Here is a 13,419-nt window from a genome sequence, read left to right as displayed (position 1 = left end):
CGTCTGAGGCACCCTCTACAGTCTACAGATGACATAGCACTGCCACACTTGCGGTCTTTTGAAAGTGCGCACATGTATCACTGCATTCCTCCCCTCTTATGGAGGTCACAGATTCTTGAGATGTCCATGCTGTCCTCCTCGTCTGCTGTGCTCAGGCTGAGATGGCGTGCTGCAACAGGAGCATATGGTATGAAGATGAAGTGCTTTGGGCACGGAAACTTTCTGTGCCCACCTTCCCGTGCCAAACCATATGTCGACTTCGGGGCTGCTTCTATGTCAACTTCGGGCATCAGCTCTGGTGATAGTGCTTGCAGTGCTAATGGTACTGGTATCAGCAGTTGCTCAAGAACAGGTGATGGAATTCCTGACAATGGTGTCGGAAGCAATAGAAGAACTGCTGGTTTGGCCACCGATGATGGACGCCCTCAACTGCATGGGATTGGAGAACCGGCAGCAGCAGGTGATCCGACTCCCATATGGATGGGCTCAGAGGCAATGGTGTGACATTAGGGGATGCCTGCCCATTCATGCGAACGTGAAGCTAATTGTGTTACCTTGAGCAGAGACTGTCCTCTGTGAGGATGTCACAGAGACGCCACCCAGGGCATCTGATGATGACAGCTGGAATCCATTTAGGACGATGTCCAAAACCACGTGCCTAGACAGCCACATCAGGCTATGAGAGACGCGGTGGCTGCATGGATTGATGTCCAGTTGGAGCGCACAGGAGATGTAGCAGCGTTGTCGGCTGACACCCGTGGAGGAGATGTGCCAGGCTCTTCTTGCAGAACCGCATGAAATGGTACAATGAGAGGAACTGATCTAAGGCAGTGTTGGATGAAGAAGTGGCAACATACCTTTTCATCTGAGTTTTTAATGTTCACACTAGGCACTCTGCCTCACTGTTAGATTGCGGTTGGAATGGTGGGTGAGGATGTGATGTACATCACGAGAATAGCAAAATGCCGCAAACTCTTGCGATGAAAATTGTGGACCATTGTTGGACACTAACATCATGGGTGAGCTTATGAGTGAAAACATTTTGGACAAGGCTGTGCCTGTAGCTGTTGTGGATGTGGAAACACAACGAATGACATACAGAAAATAAGAATATGTGTCAACGACCAACAGCTAATAAACATTGAGAAAGGGGCTAGCAAAATCGACATATATATGGTCCCATGCATGTGACAGCATCAGCCAAGATGACGATGCTTGTGGAGCTGCTCGGTACACTGCACTCTGTGAATGGGAGGCAACCTGCCAGATAATGTCATTGTCCAAGCGAGGCCAAAACATGTCTCGACGGGCCAACGCTGTTGTGCATGTCACAGCCCCATGATCTGCTTGTAATAAATGGAGAACCTCCAAATAAGCACCGAGGGGATCACTACCAGAGGGGTCACATGTTCCATGTCTAAAAGCAGAACACCATCCACTACAGAGAATTGATGTTGAAATGCGTAATAATTACATAGGGGGTTGGACACACCAGAAGGTGATGAATCCGTCAGCCATATTGTATGAATAGCATCGGCATTTGCACGTTGATTTGTAGGGTGGAAATGAATCTCGTAGTTGTAACACAAAATGAAAAGAGCCCAATGTTAAATGTGATGTGCCACTTTATCTGGTAATGACGCAGGAGGACTGAATAAGGAAACCAATGACTTGTGACGGGTGACTGGATCGAATTTGGTACCATAGTGAAAAGCACGGAATTTCTTCACAGGATATACAATGGCCAAAGCAACCTTTTCCATCTGAGAATACCTAGTTTGAGTAGGAGTCAGCATTTTTTAGGCATAAGCAATAGATCACACAGAGCCATCAGGACATCTGTGAGCCATTACCACCCCCTACCCACACTGTGAAACGTCCACTGCAAGGACCAAGTGTAGGCCTGGTTGGTGCAGACTGTAACATGGTCTTAAGGGTGGAAAACACGGTTTCACAAGCCAGTGACCAGTGAAATGGAGGCCCTTTGCACAGCAACGCGTGTAATGGATGCAAAGTTCTTTGACTACTGTAGGGCATGGGAGGGCCACAGTAGCAAAAACATGTTGATGCAGGGGTTTGAGATCCTTGTGAGAAACTTCAAACCCAAGATAAATAATAGAAGGTTGAAAAAATTGACATTTTCTAAATGACAATTCAACCCAGCCACTTGGAGGACAGAAAAAAAAGAGTACAGGTAGTTTGTAACTGTTCCTCCGTGGAGGCACTGGAAACTACAATGTCATGCAAATAATTTGGTCAGCCTGGCACAGATGCTGTAAGTTGTTCAAAAAAATGTTGAGAAATTGTGGGAGCAGTGGCAACTCTAAAAGGCGATCACAAGTATTGGTGCAATACAAAAGGGGTATTGACAATTAACATAAGTTGTGACTCTTCATCTAAATGAAGTTTTAAATAGACATCTGACAAATCTATTTTTGAGAAATATTAACCTTGTAACAACTTTGCAAAGAATTTATCTGGGTGCGGTATCGGGTATGTATCCACTATAGATTGTGCATTCACAGAAACTTTAAAATCGCCACAGAGGCATATCCAGCCCGACAGTTTCTTTGCTACAACAAGGGTTAGCCCATTCACTTGATGCAATAGGCCAAACAATGCCGGATTCCGTGAGCCGATCTAATTCATCTTTGACTTGTTCTCTGGGTGCCACTGGAATCAGACTGATCCAGAAAAAATGAGGCTGAGCAGAGTTTTCATGGTAACGTGTGCTTGAAAATTGTTTGCACACCCCCATCCAGAAGGCAACAAAGAGGAAAACTCAGAACATAATGTTTCTAACTGTGTATACGGTTGTTCAGGCACTAAATTCAGTTCATCTGAGGAGGTAAAACCAAACAACGTAAAAGCATCTAATTCAAAAAGATTCTCCCAATATGTGTTACTTACAACAAGAAATGTATGTGACTGGGCTACTGATTTGTAGGTCACTGAGGCAGAGAATTGGCCGAGAATAGGAATACTCTGTTTATTGTAATTTACTAACTTTTGTGACAGAGAGAAAAAGCAGAGAGGTGCCCAAGTCCATATAAGTTTGTGAATTTCACAAGATTATTGCAGCTTTTATATCCACTTGCATGTGCAGAACTTTACAAAAAACCATAACATCAATGAAAAGCTTGTTTGGCGTTACGGAAATAGTCGATACAGTGTTTATGTCCATATCTGCATCAGGATCGTTGTGCTGAATTTTTCATTATAAACTGAAGCAATGTGACTTTTTTGTTGCAATTATGACAGGTAGCGCAGCACTTGGGGCAGTCAGTGTTCACGGTTAATGGAACAATAAGGGCAGGACAGGAGCATGCAAGGCATACGTTGCTCTTTACTGGCCTGTTTACATTGTTGGTGTATCTGCTGCTGGGAGCAAGGTCAGCCACCTTGACGCTTTGATTGTGTACGGACCGTCACGAACGTGTCTTCCCCCCTGCCAACTATCTGAAGCTTGATGTGGAGGAGTGGATGCCCAGATGTTTTGAAAGTTCAAATGTTGATGCATTATGGTGTAGGCAGTGCACATGCTAATACCCAGTAACAGATGGATCTTGTCCATGGTGATTCTGCGGTTGTCCAAGACTAAAACATTCACTTCCACAACCATTTCTGGTGCGATGACACGATGAGCATGTCCAGGACGTGCATTGTCTTCCAGTGACTTGCGCCACTCAAGGAATCGTTTGCACCATTCCACAACAATTGAACAACTCGGACTGTACTCACTATACACAGCCTTCATCCGTCGATACATTTCACGGCCTCCAATTCCCTCCGCCACCAAAAATTGAATCACTCCTTGTTGTTCTTGCTTACTCACCTGCATGTTCAGTAGTGGACGATAACTTGTGTGACCACCTTTTCTTCGGTGTGAAACCACACTGGTGGTAGGCAATATCAAACGGTGAGTAAGTGTCAGTCTCTCTACCAGTAGATGGCGCCACCATACCTGCAGTTACGTGGTGCCACCTTATGTGTAAGGCAAATGTAGACACACTGACTAGGTTTCATTTGAGTGAACCTCATACGTTGTTTCCCAGGAGGAACGGTCAGTGTTCAATGATATTACAGGAACTACCAATCATGCAAAGCAAAAAAGTCTAGTAAATATGGGCTCTGAAAACATACCTTAAAAGGTATGAGCACTTCATCATCTTTAATACTGTGAAACAAATCATTTCTGATGCAAGCTCATTGCTTTCCATATTTTGAGAGGAGTATGGATCAAAACAAGAAAAAAAAATTGTAATTAATATGGGCTCTAAAGTGCATACCATAAAAGCTATGAGCATTTGTTCAGTAGAAGAGCTATGTTTCACAGCAGCAAAGATTATTAAGTGCTCATAGCTCCTAAGATATGCTCTTTAGAGCCCATGTTTAGTGGACATTTTCTTCTTGTTTTGGTCCATACAACCCCTGCTAAAAATACGGAAAGCAAAGAGCTTGCATTAGAAGAGATTTGTTTCATTGCATTAAATATGAAGAAGTGATCATGGTTCTTAAGGTATGCATTTTAGAGCCCATATGTACAAGGCTTCCCAGATTTTAATGTTTTAAGTTTCTAAAAACACTATTGACAGTTGTACAATAATCATTCAAAAAATAAACAAGTATTTTGTCCTACATACAAAGAGTTGTTACTAGTATTACAGATAAAGAGTTTAAATTTGCCTCATCCATGCATTTCCTTCCCAACATAGTCAACTGAAACACTGAGGTTTTTCTTGTGATTATTGTTACTGTGAGATGTTTCAGGTACCTTGTTGTTGTTGTTTTCAGTATTCAGGCTTTTTGATGCAGCTCTCCATGTTAATCTATGCTCAGTAAGCCTCTTCATCTCCCAATAACTACCGCATCTTGCCTTTATATCATGTTCAACCAAGACACCTTCCTTAATGTTCTCATCGTTATCAGAATGGTTACCAACAGTATTGTCCCTTGACTTTTGGAAAGAGTGCTAGTCCAAATGTGCCAGTTCAGGAGTTTTTCTTTGTTTATACAGTGACGTGTTTCAGCATCATGAACACTTGTTCACATATTGTTCAGTTAGTGTGAACTTTCATATTGGCATCTTATCCATAGAATGTGACAAATCTGTGTTGAATTTTTCACGCGACTATTTCTCACATTTCGATCTGTGTGAATTGCAGTGGGCATGGTCACTTTCACAGCTACGTACAATCACCGCATGTGTAGATCTGTGGTATGAGGTGCACTAGCAAGTCTGTACACTTTATTTGATGTAGTACACAGAATGAAAGATCTATTTATCATCCATGCGCAGATTCTCTTTGTGCTCTTACTGACCTTTGTACATAGGACTTAATTTCTATGACTGTAACCTGAGAATTATAGGATAGAATATTCACATATTAATATTCAAGCAATTCTTGTTCAGTACATGCTACAAGTTTCATGAAGATTCTCAGTGTGAAAGTACACTGCTTTTAGATGTTTGTCATTAGATAATAAAGGAAAAATTAACTGAAGTTTGGTTTAACAAAAAAGATCACTGCATTTTCCTCCCATAGTTCAATTTTAGTTATATTTTTCTGTGGGAGTGCACCTCAGAAGACCATGCATTGATTTATACTGCTTCATTCATTAAAATATTTTAGCTAGTACTTAATACTTTATCTTGGTAATCATTGTCGTAATTATACATCCGAGGTAAACTGTCTCTGTACATGTGTGTTAGTATGATTCTTCAAGTTCATCAGTTTGTGAGATAACACAACATGTGCAATTATCAGTTGTAATAGTACTGTTCTAATATTTGTGATGATGCTGGCTGTTGTTGCACTAATCTCGAATAGCAGGATTCCATGTACAGGCTTTTCCTCTGGCAAATTGCCTCAGAATTATTTTTTTGTGTTTTATACTGCTTCATTCATTAAAATATTTTCGCTAGTACTTAATACTTTATCTTGGTAATCATTGTAGTAATTATACATTAGTATTTGGATTTTATTTGTCGACAGTCCATCCAGTTGCTTTTTTCTTATATAAATGTTACCAATTTTCACACAAAATAATTGTGATTTGGGCTGTATTTAAATAAAATGCTTTGTAAGAAATAGTCTTTGTTGCTCCAGACATTTGTCAAAAGCCAATGCATTAGCATTTCATTCTCTTGAGAGACCACTGAACAACTAGTTAACTTGTAAGCATTATATTGAGTGCACCAGTTGCTGTTTTACAACTGCCACCTCTTCCTCTTTAAACATCCTCAGTGCTACTTATTCTGATTTTCTGCCTACAAACTCAGTTCTGCGAAGCTGCTGTCTGATACTTGCTTTTAATATACTGTTTATTAGGCCAAGACTGTAGCAGAACAGCTGGCTGCCAAACTGAACACGAAACTGAATTACCAGCCGAAAGAAGAAGATGACAAAGGTGATGAAGATCAAGTTGAAACATTCCGCAAGTATGAAGAAGAACTGGAAATTAATGACTTCCCACAACAAGCAAGATGGAGAGTCACATCCAAGGTAAACTGTCCCTGTACATGTGTGTTAGTATGGTTCTTCAAGTTCTTCAGTTTGTGAGATAACACAACATTTGCAATTATCAGTTGTAATAGTACTGTTCTAATATTTGTGATGATGCTGGCTGTTGTTGCACTAATCTTGAATAACAGGATTCCATGTACAGGCTTTTCCTCTGGCAAATTGCCTCAGAATTATTTTTTGTGTTTTATCCTTTCCCGTTGTCGTGATATACTGTTATGCACCAAGAAAAGCACGTAGGCCATCTCAGTTTTTGTGGAAATAAAGAGCTGATATGCTTTGGTTCAGAATGCATTGAAATCTGTTTGGAAGTGCATATGTTTGTAATTACCTAGTTCATGAACTTTAGGCAGTGAGCTCATGTGCATTATACCGACCACACTAATTGTTCTTTTTTGCTGCTTTGTAATTATATGAGAATCACTTTAACTTATTTTTTATTACTTAGCATTAAAAATGCATTGTAGAAATGTGTACCAAGCGTATAATACTTCTTGCAAAAACATAAAAACATCTGTCTAACAGTGAGTCATGCTGGATTTGTCATCCTGCCTATAGATTTCGACTTGTTGATTTTGTTTCTTTGTATTCTCTGTTGCTGATTTTTACTTTCCAAGAACATTTACTTATCGTTCTTCTTATCATTCTTCATATACAAGTTGTCTTCACCTTTAAATTTCTTGTACCTAAAACTTCTTTAACAGCTGCTCAAAAATTGGTATTTCAGATGGTAATACGACAAGTTCTTCTCTGTTGTTCACATCACTTTATCATGGAATCTGTAATTATTAATTTTTATTAATAATGCAAATCATCATTGAATTTGTTATGCAAGAACTAATTAATATCACACATTATTTTATCTTTTTTATCTTCATTATTAATGTTGTTATTACCATTTATTATTTTGTTAATAATGCAAATTATTATTATTATTTTGATTGCTACATAGTATTTTTTGTGTGTGTTGTTCCTGGTCAGATGTAAGAGAAGGCCTTAAGGCCCTAATTTGGTCAGGCTGAATAAGCAACAAATAAATAAATAAATATTGTCAGTCATCTCTCTTATTGCAACAAAGAAAATTTAAGGTTTTCAAGAACACCATTTTGTGGTAAATAATTGGGAAAGATAAGAAATCACTTCTGCCAGTAAAATTTGTTGAGAAGTGTACTAGGTAAGATACTATTTAGTATCTCCTGAATATCAATTTACAGTTCTTAACCAATCTTTACTCACTGACTGTGTGAAACTTATCAGTTAATATTTTATACAAACTATTGGTTTTCTTTTATGATTAAAATCTTCAGTACATCAAAAATAGAGTACACTAAATATTAGATTTTGATCACAATAATGTCAGTATATTCTGAGTTCTAATCTCAATGTTCTGTTGCTGGAACACCTAGACTACTGCTTCCACTTACATTTTTCTCAACAACTTATTGTAATACACTGTTATGGATCGTCATTTCCCATTAGTGCATGTAATTAAGCACAAAACTAATTTTATTTATTTATTTATTTTCCAGGAGGCACTAGCACAAATAAGTGAATATTCCGAGGCTGGCATCACAGTACGAGGTACCTATTATCCCCCGGGCAAATCACCCCCAGAAGGTGAACGTAAGCTGTACCTGGCAATTGAAAGCACAAATGAGCTTGCTGTATCAAAGGCAAAGATCGAGATTACCAGGCTCATCAAGGAGGAGCTTCTAAAATTACAGAGTTCAGCACATCATCTTATGAACAAGGCTCGATACAAAGTGCTTTAAGATAATGTGTATATTGGGTGTACAACTGGACAGAGGCTACAGTGTGAGATTGTTAACAGAAACAGTCCTGTTATAGTGGAATAATAAAGAAATAATTTTACTGGGAATGCTGGACAGTGTTTGTTTTTCAGTAAGAAGTGAACAAAAGAACATGGTTCAGCTTCTGGACCTATATTTTACCGGAAGTGCATTATGCAGCATGACAGAATTATTTTTCTGTGTGTATAACAAGAAAGAGGTTCTAACTCTGATGCAGAAAGTGGACTGCTGTAAGAAATACAGAGCTTTGTGACATCAGTTATACAAGAATGATTGTACATATCCCTACCTGTTATTAAATATATGTGCTTATGCTTGTCACTATAGTTCGCGTATTTTAAAAGTTCTGTATATGTATATATCTCAGAGGTCCTTTGACAACCATACAAAAATAAAGTAACCTTAAAGAAGATTGTGTTTTCTTTGATAGAAATATAGATACATCTACATAGATACTCCGCAAGCCACCATAAGGTGGGTGGCGGAGGATACCCTGTACCACTACTTGTCATTTCCCCTCATGTTCCACTAACAAATAAAGCAAGGGAAAACAACTTGTACTCATGGTCCTTAAGCACGGTGTATGTTGGCAGGAGCAGAATCATTCAGCAGTCAGTTTCAAATTCTGGTTCTCTAAATTTTCTCAATAGTGTTTCCAAAAAAGAATGCCACTTTCCTCCAGAGATTCCTATTTGAGTTCCCTAAGCATTTCCGTAACACTCAAGTTTTGTTCTAACCTACCAGTAACAAATCTAGCAGCACCCCTCTGAAATGTTTTGATGTCTTCCTTCAGTCCAACCTGGTACAGATCTCAAACACTTAAGCAGTACTCAGAAATAGATCGCACCAGCATCCTATATGCAGTCTCCTTTACAGGTGAACTACTCTTTCCTAAAATTTTCCCAATAAACCAAAGTCTACGATTTGCCTTCCATATCAGTTTTCATATACTTGTTCCACCTCATATTGCTTTGCAACGTTACACCCAGATATTTAAATGACTCGATTGTGTCAAACTGGACACTAGTAATACTGTATTCGAACATTACAAGTTTTTTCTTCCTACTAATCCGTATTAACTTACATTTTTCCTCATTTAGGGCTAGCTGTCATTCATCGCACCAACAGGAAATTTTGTCTAAGTCGTCTTGTATCTTCGTAGAGTCACTCAACTTCGACACCTTACCATACACTACAGCATCATCAGCAAATAATTGCAGACTGCTGCCCACCCTGTCCAGCAAATCATTTATGTATATAGAGAACAACAGCAGTCCTATCACACTTCCCCGAGGCTGTCCTGGCAATACCCTTGTATCTGAGGAAGGACAGTGTACCGGGACGTATTATTTAAGAAGTCTTTGACCCACTCGTATATCTGTGAACTTATTCCATATGCTCGTACCTTCATTAACAGCCTGCAGTGGGGCACCATGTCAAATGCTTTCCGGAAATCTAGGAATATGGAATCTGCCTCTTGTCCTTCATCCATAATTCTCAGTATATCATGTGAGAAAGGGCAAGCTGAGTTTCGCTTGAGCGATGCTTTCTAAAACGGTGCTGATTCGTGGACATAAGCTGCTTAGCCTCAAGAAAGTTTGTTATTTCGAACTGATAATGTGTTCAAGGATTCTGCAGCAAGAGACGTTAGGGATATTGGTCTGTAATTTTGCAGGTTTGTTCTCTTGCTTTTCTTATATACTGGAGTCACCTGCGGTTTTTCCAGACGCTTGGGACTTTGTGCTGGGTGAGAGATTCCTGATAAACGCAAGGTAGGTAGGGGGCCAATGCCATAGAGTACGCTTTGTAAAATCAACCTGGTATTCCATCAGGACCTTGTGATTTATTTGTTTTCAAATCTTTAAGTTGCTTCTCTACGCCAGGTATGCTTATTTCTGTCTCATCCATAGTGGAGTCTGCCCGTTGGTAAAATGATGGTACGTTTGTACAGTTCTCCTGCTTGAACGATTTCTTGAACTTAAAATTTGAAACGTCGACTTTTGTTTTGCAATCTTCAGCTGCAGACTGGGCAACAAGGGACTGAGTGGGAGCCTTAGACCTGCTTAGGGATTTTACAGAATTGTTTTGGGTTCTCTGCCAGATCTTTTCTAAATTATGATAGTGGCGGTTGTTGTATGCTTCATGCATAGATCTTTTCAGAGGTGCTCGAATCTCTTCTAAATTCTCTTGTTGTAGTTTGAGTGCAACAGCCTCTGCTTCCTCAGCATCTTACGAATTCTGCTATTAAACCATTGTGGGTCTTTTTCATCCTTTATCCAGTTACTAAGCACGTAACTCTCCAGACCATGATTTACAATCTGCTTACCGTATTTACTCGAATCTAAGCCGCACCTGAAAAACGAGACTCGAAGTGAAGGAGGAAAATTTTTCCCGAATCTAAGCCACACCCGAAATTTGAGACTCGAAATTCAAGGGGAGAGAAAAGTTTTAGGTCGCACCTCCAAATCGAAACAAAGTTCGCTTAGTTGTAATATGAGACACAGTTTAGGTCGAATGAATGACGATACAGCTGCAGTAGTTTGGTTCGAGTCGTAAGCTTAGCAGTTACGGTTTACCAGGTAGCCATTGCTACGCGTCACGCGCTCCGTCCGTATTTATACGGATATCCTTCCTTTTTCACGTGCTTCGTCTGGTTTGAATTGATTGCTTATTTTTCTTTGATCTGATAAGTGCCGTTCTCTTTGTTATAGGTGTTTACGTCACTCTAAGCTGAAAATGCATTACTGTACTGTGTCATGCATTGTTTGTCGCATTCTGATAGTGCGTGTTTACGGCCTGTCGCCGCTTGCGGCGTGGCTTGCGTTTGTGCGCGCTACCGCCGCTTACAAATAAAAAATAGAGAGGAGTCGTCTCATTAGCGAAATATTTGTTGTTACTTACACTACTTCTTTCTTTGATAATGATCAACAAGAACCAAGTAATAGACTGCGTATGATAGATGATGTTCTGAACAAAATTTTAGCGAAAATTTTTCTCCATTTGAAAATCTTTGCAGGCGCCTCTTAAGTTCATTACATTCTGCACAGAAATTAGTCATCTTAGATTTAAAAATCTAGTCAGTTGCCGTGCTTCATTTCTGACTGTATCACTATCAGGCATAAGAATAATACGAATATAAACATGACATGATATGTACATTCTTCCGCGTTTGCTGTTGTCTCACTCTAGTTTCGTAGTTTATTAGGCAGACAGGATTTAAATGAGATAGTAGCAAACACGAAACAATACATGGCAAAAGGTTTATATTCGTATTAATCTTATGGCGAAGAGAATACTACATGTGATTCACAATTCATAAAAGCTCCTATTAGCAACCATCTCTTCTCACAGGTAGGAAAAAATTCAGAACGTAGAGTTGGCCATATTTACAAACATCCCAAACAGTCTTGCCAGTCGGATTTTCGTAGTACATTGAAATGCTGCTACATTCGAAGATCAACAATACAGAATTTGTATTTACTTCGTTGGATAATGTACCAAAACGCAGTGGTGGAAACTCTGGGCGGAGGAAAAAGGCTCGTCTTCCAATTTTTTTTTTTTTTTTTTAATTTATTTACTGACGCAGAGGTTTTGGTGCCAGTATTTATCTTTGTGCCTACAAAGCATGCCTGTGTGGCGCTACATATATTCAACGGCAGAAGTTAGTTGTGGTGGCACCCACCAACATTTTTCAGAACTCCCGCTTGCTTTGCACTCGATTCTAAGCCGCAGGCGGTTTTTTGGATTACAAAAACTGGAAAAAAAGTGCGGCTTAGATTCGAGTAAATACGGTAAACTTTACCCATAATTCCTCGACATCCACCCTACTGGTACTAAGTGATGTCAATTCACTGTCTAAGTAAGACGTTAATAACTGCTTGTCTGCTCTATGTAGTGGAAACACTCTCCTCATCTTCTTGACCAGTTTACTAACTTTCATAATCATAGTTGCTATAATGACATAATGATCACTAGTGCCCGTTTATATACTGACCTTGTCGATATATTTCGATTGCTTGTGGTCTGCCGAGACAATTCTCAGAAAACATGTTCAAAAGTATTTTGCTTGGCTGTCTCTGTGCCCCCCTCCCAATGAATCCATAGACATCCCAGTGTATACTTGGCAGGCCAAAGTCGCCTCCAATTAGTATTGCATGATCTGAGTATTTATGCATTATTGATTGTAGACTTCCTTTGAATGATTCTATAACTGCCACAGCAGAATTGGGTAGCTGGTAAAAACAGGTCAGGAATGAGAAAGGGAAAATTATGTTGAAATCTACACGTAAAGAATGTAGATTTATTTTCTAGAGCCTACAGGTTGCATAATGAGGTGGAGTCAACTCTTTGTTTTTCCTTATTCTTTCTTTCTTTTCTCTGATTTAATGGTACATTATTTATCTTCTTAGTTTAATTTTAATAACAACAACAAGACTATTGTTTTATCTTTGGTGATTGAGTGGAGATAACAATGTATAAATATGTGTTATATTTCATTCCTCCCAACACAAAGGTGATCACAAGAGGACCAAAAATGTACTTCGTTGGACTACAAATGAGGTTTCAGTCACTTTTAGCCCCATGGTAATTCACTGCAATGACGCATAAAGGGAAGAAAGTGAAAAAAATGGCCAGTCTCCACATTTCCTTTATATGTTGTGAATAAAACTGAAGAAGAAATACGTTACATTTGCTAGAGTGTTTTTAACATTACAAAACTTTGGTTTTTGAATCGCACCACTTATCCTGATTGTTTTTAAATTAATTCATAGCAGTACTTAAGAAGAAAATTATGCTATGTTTTTGTTTTATAAATTTACTGCAAGAAATCTTCAGCAACAACTTATAATGCTGAGCCGTGTACAGCTCGTGTTCAGGTCATTTATTGTTTGTCATCTTCAATTACGGTACTGCCACCTCGTTTTCTTATTCCGTTTACTGGCGTCACTAACTTCCTGCTTTACTTTCCCGTAAGCGGCAGCAGCAGTGTGTATTGATAAGTGCACTGTCGTACCATCTCTGGAGCGACCAATAGGATTTCCGGGTCATCATGTATCTGCCAGTCAATTGGAGATGGACCAGCA

General features: G+C 39.3%; 1 protein-coding gene across 1 annotated transcript in view; it reads left to right on the top strand.

Annotated features, from left to right (window-relative positions):
* LOC126456887 (probable ATP-dependent RNA helicase DDX46) overlaps positions 1-8,747 on the top strand; it is a 169,110-nt gene extending 160,363 nt beyond the window's left edge. Inside the window, exons 19-20 of the mRNA XM_050092717.1 lie at positions 6,333-6,506; positions 8,054-8,747. Of these exons, the coding sequence (XP_049948674.1) occupies positions 6,333-6,506; positions 8,054-8,296 (417 nt within the window). The 3' untranslated portion in view covers positions 8,297-8,747. The remainder of the gene's footprint in view (positions 1-6,332; positions 6,507-8,053) is intronic.
* Positions 8,748-13,419: the final 4,672 nt, after the last annotated feature.

Source organism: Schistocerca serialis, chromosome 2 (genome assembly GCF_023864345.2).
Source record: "Schistocerca serialis cubense isolate TAMUIC-IGC-003099 chromosome 2, iqSchSeri2.2, whole genome shotgun sequence".
Classification (NCBI taxonomy): domain Eukaryota; kingdom Metazoa; phylum Arthropoda; class Insecta; order Orthoptera; family Acrididae; genus Schistocerca; species Schistocerca serialis.
The sequence above is the reverse complement of the archived record's forward strand: the minus strand, read 5'-3'. Positions and strand labels throughout refer to the sequence as shown.